The sequence below is a fragment of the Lottia gigantea genome, assembly GCF_000327385.1.
Source record: "Lottia gigantea unplaced genomic scaffold LOTGIsca_17, whole genome shotgun sequence".
NCBI lineage: Eukaryota > Metazoa > Mollusca > Gastropoda > Lottiidae > Lottia > Lottia gigantea.
Genome location: NW_008708133.1, coordinates 3,359,059 through 3,368,981, shown reverse-complemented (window position 1 = coordinate 3,368,981; position 9,923 = coordinate 3,359,059). Strand labels below are relative to the sequence as shown.

Genomic DNA, 9,923 nt, shown 5'->3' with positions numbered 1-9,923 from the left:
TAATTTAATTGCCATTTCTTTACATTTTTAAATTACGAAATTAAATGGCCAAAACGTTTTGTCTTGTTAAATATGTATATCATCGCGAGAATTTGGACTCATTTGAAAATGTTCTTCACTGCAACATCCTGTTCAGCGTTGTATGACTGTCATAAATGCACAATTCTGGCCTACAGATGCTAACATTTTGATGCAACTGTGTCTGACTATTTTCTTTCTAATGGTATGGTACAGCAAAGTTGGAATCTTACCAGAATGGATAAGCAGCTGAACAACATTAGCAATGAAGACTATCTGGAAATGATGCAAAGTTAACTATAGCCGCAGAGAGACTTCCGGCAGAGTCCGCATCACTTGACAACATCTAAAACTCACTATGGAACTCTTGAATGATTTTACTGGAGCTCAAGAGCTAACACTACGCTTTTTGAAACCAAAAACATATACGTAAGTCATTGAATGTTTAATAATTTACATGTGCGACCTCGCGTGACCTCCGCATTTGCTTGTTTTGATAAACATGGGTTTTCTGTACAATATCAGCTAGTAGAATGAATCCAGTAGTTTCAAGCAAGGTAAAATGTATTAATGTATACTGTCGAAATTTGAGCTTCAAATACATCTGTTTCCAGAATTATCCGCGTTTGAAAGTTAAAATGACGACTCGTCTTTTTCTGGAGACTGGGCCATAATAAATAGAATGCGAATCTTCGAATTGGACATATATATGAAGGGATTATGCTAATTTTGTGTAGTTCTAGTAGATCTGAAGGCTATTAACAAATATTCAAGGCCCAGATCGACCGCCGAAAATGGCGAACCATGATGAATTTCAATACTGAATATGATATGTTAGTATAAATATTGAAAGATATCGACAAGTATAATATACGATATTTATAATATAAATGTATAATTCATTAGGTTTCACAAAGAGTGAAGATTAATTTACTTTTAAACAGTAAACAATATAATATATGTATCTTTTAAGAGAACAGAAACTCTTTCATAGTATCTATACGACATTTTAAAATGTAAATGTCAAACCTAATATATGAGTTTTTTTTTAGTTTTTCAAGAATGAAACAGAAAACTACACTGATCTCGTAACCTTTAATAAATTTATGTGAATATCTGAAAGGTAAGTAATTTTTATGTGAACATTTACTGTCATTTACATAACGTCCAATTCCAGTTATGCAATTTAACAACAGTGAGACAAAGCGTTTTCGGAAATGACTAGCTTTGGTTAGAAATGATGTAACTTTCTGCAGCAATCTGGCCTGAATTAGTTTCACAAGAGAGAATTTGGTAATCACTTGCTGATTGAATGACCGTAGGCCTATATATGTAAATATTTGCAATGAGTTTTTCTCAGTCACGCCAGTTTGACTTTATCTAAACTTGAAGGAGTGTCGACGGATGCTTCTTTAATTTCTTTTTGCATTTCAGTGTTAGTACACATTGTCAAATACGGGTCTAGCATAATATTTTTGCACTATATGTTAAAATCTTAGTCGGTCTATTCTTCAGTCAGATATTCTCAGAAATGAAACAGATTGAAAGGAAGTACCTGAGAGAAAGATCAACAATTATTAAGGATTTATAGGGGGAATTGGGTAATGCAATCTATAATAAAAAATACTTTAAAAAACTTTTTATCTAATATGCCATATAATCGCCATATGTAGCCAAATCATTTTTTTTTTTGAATCAATATTTATTTCTAATGTTCAGTCTAATATACAACAATGATCAAGAGATCTAGAAACAAGCATACTGCTTATATAAATCCATTTCCCAAACAAAACTGTACAATAAATAGTGACACATACAAATAGACAGTAAGAAACAAACACATATACAAATACAACAATAGATGGTAACAGTCACGAGACAGATAATATAAATATTTACATAAGTACATAAAAGATAGACAAACAAACAGCTAGATTGGTAGATAGATAGATAGTCCAGGTTCGACCTAACCCCTATAACCCTAATATGCTCCCGGACTTGATAGCGACAGCTCCTCTTGTTGCCGCATAGAGACTTAACCACTAAAGAGTGACTACAATAACTGGGACTTTGGGTTTATATGGACTTGTCAAATACACTTGGATATCGATAATGCAAATAAAAACAGAAAACTCAACTAAACCAGTAAAAGAACAACCAGTATAAGAACAACCAGAATTGGATATGGAAATAACTCAACCAAACCAGTATAGGATTTGAAAATAACTCAACCAAACCAGTATAAGAACAGCCAGTATGGGAACACCAGTATAAGAACAACCAGAATAGGATGTGAAAATAACTCAACTAATCCAGTATTAGAACAGCCAGTACAGGAACACCAGTATAAAAAAACAACCAGTATAGGATGTGAAAATAACTCAACTAAACCAGTATTAGAACAGCCAGTATAGGAACAACCAGTTTAAGAACAACCAGTATAGAATGTGAAAATAACTCAACCAAACCAGTATAAGAACAGCCAGTATAAGTTATGAAAATAACTCAACTTAACCAGTATAAGATATGAAATTAAAGCAACTAAACCAGTATAAGATATGAAAATAACTCAACTAAACCAGTATAAGAACAGCCAGTATAGGGTATGAAAATAACTCAACTTAACCAGTATAAGATATGAAAATAACGCAACTAAACCAGTATAAGATATGAAAATAACTCAACTAAACCAGTATAAGAACAGCCAGTATAGGGTATGAAAATACCTCAACTTAACCAGTATAAGAACAACTAGTTATAAGATATGAAAATAACGCAACTAAACCCGTATAAGATATGAAAATAACTCAACTTAACCAGTATAAGAACAACTAGTTATAAGATATGAAAATAACGCAACTAAACCAGTATAAGATATGAAAATAACTCAACTTAACCAGTATAAGAACAACTAGTTATAAGATATGAAAATAACGCAACTAAACCAGTATAAGATATGAAAATAACTCAACTTAACCAGTATAAGAACAACTAGTTATAAGATATGAAAATAACGCAACTAAACCCGTATAAGATATGAAAATAACTCAACTTAACCAGTATAAGAACAACTAGTTATAAGATATGAAAATAACGCAACTAAACCAGTATAAGATATGAAAATAACTCAGCTAAACCAGTATAAGATATGAAAATAACGCAACTAAACCAGTATAAGATATGAAAATAACGCAACTAAACCAGTATAAGATATGAAAATAACTCAACCAAACCAGTATAAGAACAACCAGTTATAAGATATGAAAACAACTCAACTAAACTAGTATAAGAACAACCAGTATAAGGTATGAAAATAACTCAACTTAACCAGTATAAGATATGAAAATAACGCAACTAAACCAGTATAAGATATGAAAATAACGCAACTAAACCAGTATAAGATATGAAAATAACTCAACCAAACCAGTATAAGAACAACCAGTTATAAGATATGAAAACAACTCAACTAAACTAGTATAAGAACAACCAGTATAAGGTATGAAAATAACTCAACTTAACCAGTATAAGATATGAAAATAACGCAACTAAACCAGTATAAGATATGAAAATAACTCAACTAAACCAGTATAAGAACAGCCAGGATAGGGTATGAAAATAACTCAACTTGATTAGTATAAGAACAACTAGTTATAAGATATGAAAATAACGCAACTAAACCCGTATAAGATATGGAAATAACTCAACTTAACCAGTATAAGAACAACTTGTTATAAGATATGAAAATAACGCAACTAAACCAGTATAAGATATGAAAATAACGCAACTAAACCAGTATAAGATATGAAAATAATTCAACTAAACCAGTATAAGAACAACCAGTTATAAGATATGAAAATAACTCAACTAGACCAGTAGAAGATATGAAAATAACTCAGCTAAATCAGTATAAGAACAACCACTATAGGATATGAAAATATGTCTACAAAAGCATGTTTGCGGGTGTATTTCGAGTTAAGGATAGAGTATGAAGACAATCAGGAGAGCAGACTAATTCCATGTTACATAAATATACAAGAAGTTCTTAGATCAATATACAAGAAGTTCTTAGATCTTAAACCTTTTTATCAATGAAATATATTCACAAACACTATTGAAAATGGTATCGTTTAAAATATCGTCAGAATCTGGGTCACCAAAGAGTATGATCTGGATATCAATCTTATTATTTGGAAGAGAGTTTATGGTTGTTTGTCTTTTAAATGTAAATTTTGGACAGATTAAGAAATAGTGGTACGAATCTTCTATGGAATTTCCACATGAACACGAAGGATCGTTAGAAAGGTGCATTAGAAATCTGTGAAACTTCAGTTCGCTTTTCATGTTCCGTAGACGACAGAGACGGATTTGAAGGTTACCAAGGTTATAATAATATGGAATGTTGAGATCTTCTTTTTTCAGCTTATTTTTAAATGTTCCAATGGATTGACATGTTTTGACATTTTCAGGCAGAGAATTCCATTTATTAATTGTAGAAGAAAGGAAAGAACTTTTATATTGTTGAGTGTTACACTTGATGAGGCGAAAGCTGTTAGTGTTTCTAAGATTATGTGTTGTGACATCATTTACTTTGGGGGGTAGCAATAAATATAGATATGGTGGAACTGCTCTATTTACCATTTTGTAGAAAAGACAGAGAAGGTGTCTGGAACGCCGAACTTTCAGTGTGGTAAAACCAGATTCCCATACAACATCGGCATAATCAAAACTTGGAAGAATAAAGGATTTATAGATTGTTTCAAGGGTTGAGCGTGATAGTCTGTATTTAAAAGATCTGAAGAAGTCTAATTGCTTTCGAATTTTCTTAACCATGGAATTGATGTGTGAGGAGGACCAGTGACCTGTGGAGTCAAAACATAAACCAAGATGTTTGTGAGATTTTACATCTGGTAGAAATGAGTTTTGAAAATGCAATTGAAAGGAGGATGGAACTTTTTTCCTGCTGAAAGATTGTGTTTTTAAGGAATTAAATTTTATCTTCCAGTTTTCTGTCCACTGAACAAGTCTCTGTCCATTATTTGTATGCAACAGGATTTTCAATTACAAGGAATAGAGATGTATCGTCTGCAAATAACTGAATATTAGAATGAATATCATTTACAATGTCATTTATATAAATAAGGAATAGAAGGGGAAGAACCGATCCTTGTGGAACTCCAGAAGAAACAGGGAGAGGCGTGGACAATGAATTTTGTACTTTCACATACTGATATCGTTTGGATTAGTAATTTTTAATGAGTTCTTGCAGGTTTCCTCTAATTCCAATTAGATGTAACTTATGTATCAGACCATCATGCCACACTCTATCAAATGCCTTCGTGATGTCACAGAAAAAGATTTAACTTCTTTACCTTCATCAAGAGATTTACAGATGTAATCGTAGAAATATGTAAGCTGAAAGATAGTAGAGTCTCCGTGTCTAAATCCTGATTGCCTGTTAGAAAGAGTGTTGTTTTCTATGAGAAAATTATTAATATGTTTATATATACATTTTTCAATAACTTTACCAAGAATGGATAGTAATGAAATTGGTCTGTAGTTTTTACATACATGGCTGTCGCCAGATTTGAAAAGTGGATTTATACTAGCTAGTTTCCAGTCAGAAGGAAAGACCGAGTTAATATGACAAATGTTGAAAAGGTAACTTAAAGGGTACGCCAGGACAGATCTACATTCCTTGAGAACTTTGGAACTGACATCATCGGGACCACATGCCTTAGAACAATCTAGGGTACTCAGAATGTCACATACTTCATCTCTTATGTATACTGGTTGTGCTATTTCGTTTAAATTTGGCTCGAAGCAATATGCAAAAGACTCAACTGGACTTTGACGGATGAATTGACTTGAAAAGTAATTATTAAGGAGTTCATTTTTATCATTATCACCATAAAAAAATTGATTACCTAAATTCAAGGTGGGTATAGAAGTTTTGTTTATTTTTCCAAAACCATAATTCCTGGCGAGATTCCACAAGTTTGAATGGCTAAAGCTGCCATCAGAGATTTCCGAGTCAAGATTTGCAAAATACTCATTTTTGACACGTCTTACTTCAGATGTAACAAAGTTGCGAGAAGTACGGAATTCATACCAGTCACCCGCTGAATTTGACCGTTTAGTGATGCCTATGGCTAACCCTCATTAATCGTCTAAGATAGCCGTTCATCCAAGGACAGTCTTTGAGTCGAATGCAGACAATTTTGTGTTCGACATGAGTAGAGAAAGCTTCCATATCTCATTTACGACATTATTTGCCAGCTGATTTGGGTCATCCGAAGAACTTAAGATGCGGCGTTTTTCACTTTTTTGGCTCGTGCTGACTCTACAGGCTACGATATAGAGTTTGTTTTACAGTTCACATTTAGCTCTTTATCAAGCTGCTGGTGGGCGTATTTGCTTGCGAGACTTGCCGCAAGCCTATGTTTATGTACTTTGTCCAGAACAGTGGAAATGTTTTCATCAAACTATTTCCAATAGGATTTCTTAGTTTTGGGGGTTCTATAGAAGATGCCAATAAGGAAGTGACAGTTTTTACAATCAGTTACCTCTATCCAACATGACTCCAGATCACGATGATGTAAGTCTAGGCGAGGACGGGTATATAAGTGATTTTTTACATATATCGCAACACCACCATAACCATCTGCCCTGTTGGAAAGAATCGGGTCTTTAAAACCATTTAACTGCCAGGAGGTAGTCACGTTTCTGTAAAACATAGAATGTCATAATCAAGGAATTCAGCCTTAATCTCAGTAAGGTGACAGGTGAGACTGCGTACGTTAAGATGTAATAATTTCAGTGTTTTGGCCCAGGATTTGGATGGATATTATACAGAAAGTTCGTTAGAATATACGAAATTCTAGCTAAATCATGACTCAAATTGAAAACTTTATTGATTTCTTTAAACTATTTACATGAAGAGATAACTATCTATGGTCATAATTCATACAATAAAACCAAAGTTGTTCTGGTGAGTTTCTTGATAATAATTGTTAATTAATCTCTTTTGAAAGAAAACCATGATGTATTACATGAAATTGTTAATTGTTAATAATTGTTTGATATAACTGCTAAAAAAGTTTAGTGTGATATCGTGAAATTAATGTGTGAGTTGATCTTTTACAAGTTAATATGATTTTACAGTTGCTCAGCTGGATACTGGCTTAGCTTGTTTGATATCCATTGTTAAATAAAAGACAATATTGAAATTGGATTGGTCATTTATTATACAAATGACAAATAAACATAATAAAATAAAACAACGTATAATACTTGTAAACAATGACTATCAAAGGATGGGTGTTGAGGCTGCACTCTGACAATGGCCGCTTCCCACAACGACTTCTTGACCACCTTGTAAATTTCTAATGAAACTTCCAAAAATGAAGTAATAAAATATATGTTTTGGTTTACTTATGTTCGTTTTGCGCATACGACAAATTACTGATACAAAAATGTTTTATTAAGTGAGTAGACTAGAGGTAATTAGGTTTTCATAAAACTTGGTGTGAATTTAATATCGAGGTGTTTCCAGGCTGTGTTCAGATTAGATTTAAATTCATTCAGTGATGTTGAGTTTATGACGTAGTCAGGAAGAGAGTTCCAATCGTTGACGACACGTACAGTAAAAGTAGTTTTTCCTTACATCCAGTCTGCATTGTTGTTTACTCAACTTCATATGGTGTCCTCTGGTTCAGGTTTTTTGGGATAATTGTAGCATCGAAGTATCAACTGTCTTATCTATTCCACTGATGATTCTATAAACTTGGATGACATCGTTTCTCTTTCTTCTGTATTGTAATGTAGGAAGACCTAGGTATTTCAGTCGTTCGGGGTAGCTTTTGTTTCTTAATGTTGGGATGATTTTCAGGACATTCTCGGTAACTTGGATGTCTTTCTTAAAATTTGGATGCCAGACTGTAACTGCGTATTCCGTCATAGGCCTAATAAGTGATTTGTAAATCGGAAGAAAGGAATCTTTGTTCATGCTTGTGAAGGTTCGTTTGATCATTCCTATCATTCTGTTGGATTTCTTACACTTCTCTGCTATGTGTTGGTCAAATTTATGGTTGGTCTGGAAAGTCACTCCAAGATCCTTTTCTGCACTTTCCTGTTTTAATTTTGAAACTGTTCCGTCTGGTTCTGGAAAGTAGTATTGGTGATGTGGGTTGTTGTGTCCGTAATGCAGAGATTTAGATTTTTCTTTGTTGAATTTCATCTGCCATGTGTCAGTCCAGGCTAACAGATTGTTGATGTCGTTCAGGATTCTCACTCTACCAGAGTTGCTGTTGCATGGTCCGCAAATAGTTTAATCATCTATTCACAGCTGCCGGAATGTCGTTGATGTAAATAAGGAACAATACTGGGCCTAAAACACTACCTTGGGGGACACCACTCTGCACCCTTGTCCACGGAGAATAAGTAGAGTTTAGAATAACTCTCTGTTTTCGGTTTATTAGAAATTCTTCAATCCACTTCAATATCTCCCCCTCGATACCTAGTGCTTGAACTTTTATCAATAAACGTTTATGGGGGACTTATGGTCAATAGTTCGAGGCTTTCTTCGCACAACCCTTTTTGAAGAGAGGCACCACATTTGCTTCTTTCCAGCTATCTGGCAAGGTTGCTTCATCTATTGAGCTCTGGAATACTTTTCTAAGGGGTTCTGCTTTCATTGGACTCAATTCCTTTAGTATCTTTGGGTGAAGTTTGTCTGGTCCTGGAGATTTGGTAGTGTTGAGTTTGGACAGCTTCTGAAGTACATTTTCTTCTTAGATGGTAATAGAACTGGGTCTTGTTTCTAAAATAGACAAGTCTAGGTAGACTGGTACAGTTTTCGTCAGTAAACACACTTGCAAAGAAATTATTTAGTTCTGTAGCTTTGTCTATGTCTTCAGTCAGCAACGATCCGTTAGTTGTTATCAGATTCTTGATTGGATTTTTTGCTTTTATTGTGGTATGTATGTATCGCCAAAAACCTTTGGGATTCTCTTTGATTTCTCACCCGATTCGCCTATTATTAGTTGATTCTTTCAAGAAGTTGTTAGTGGCTATTACTGCTTATAACATAACAAAGGCGCATTTCCGCCTCCAGAGGTAAATGTTAGTTGCTACAAACAGCTAACAAAGGCTATCACGTTAATAATAACCCACTGATCGCAGCAGCTAACAAAGGCTAACAATAATACTGCTGCCAACAGCTAACAAAGGTTAAAATTAATAATAGAAAAATATATTCATAATTTCATGGTTATACCTAGACCCGGCATTCCTTTTGCCTCGGCGGAGTTACCAAGACATGGCTATTGTAACTAAACCTCAGGTAGTGCCTAGGTATTGTTACTAGACCTCTTGTAGTACCTGGGTATTGTTACTAGACCTCTGGTAGTATCTGGGTATTGATACTAGACCTCTGGTAGTACCTGGGTATTTATACGAGACCTCTGGTAGTACCTGGGAATTGTTACTAGACCTCTGGTAGTGCCTGGGTATTGCTCCTAGACCTCTGGTAGTACCTGGGTATTAATACTAGACCTCTGGTAGTACCTGGGTATTGCTACTAGACCTCTGGTAGTACCCGGGTATTGTTACTAGACCTCTGGTAGTGCCTGGGTATTATTACTAGACCTCTGGTAGTACCTGGGTATTGTAACTAGACCTGTGGTAGTACCTGGGTATTGTTACTAGACTTCTGGTAGTACCTGCGTATTGTTACTAGACCTCTGGTAGTACCTGGGTATTGTTACTAGACCTCTGGTAGTACCTGGATATTGTTACTAGACCTCAGGTAGTACCTTGGTATTCTTACTAGGCCACTGATAGTACCAGGGTATTGTTCCTTGGCTACTATTGCCAGCCTATTGTTACTAGGCCTAGTTGTAGTACTA

General features: G+C 34.5%; 1 protein-coding gene across 1 annotated transcript; it reads right to left on the bottom strand.

Annotated features, from left to right (window-relative positions):
- Positions 1 to 5,520: 5,520 nt before the first annotated feature.
- LOTGIDRAFT_69652 (hypothetical protein) lies at positions 5,521 to 5,808 on the bottom strand (the record flags this gene model as incomplete). Its single annotated transcript, XM_009051512.1, has 1 exon — positions 5,521 to 5,808. A coding segment is annotated over one exon (288 nt), but the record flags the coding sequence as incomplete, so codon positions are not given.
- Between the last annotated feature and the right edge of the window lie 4,115 nt (positions 5,809 to 9,923).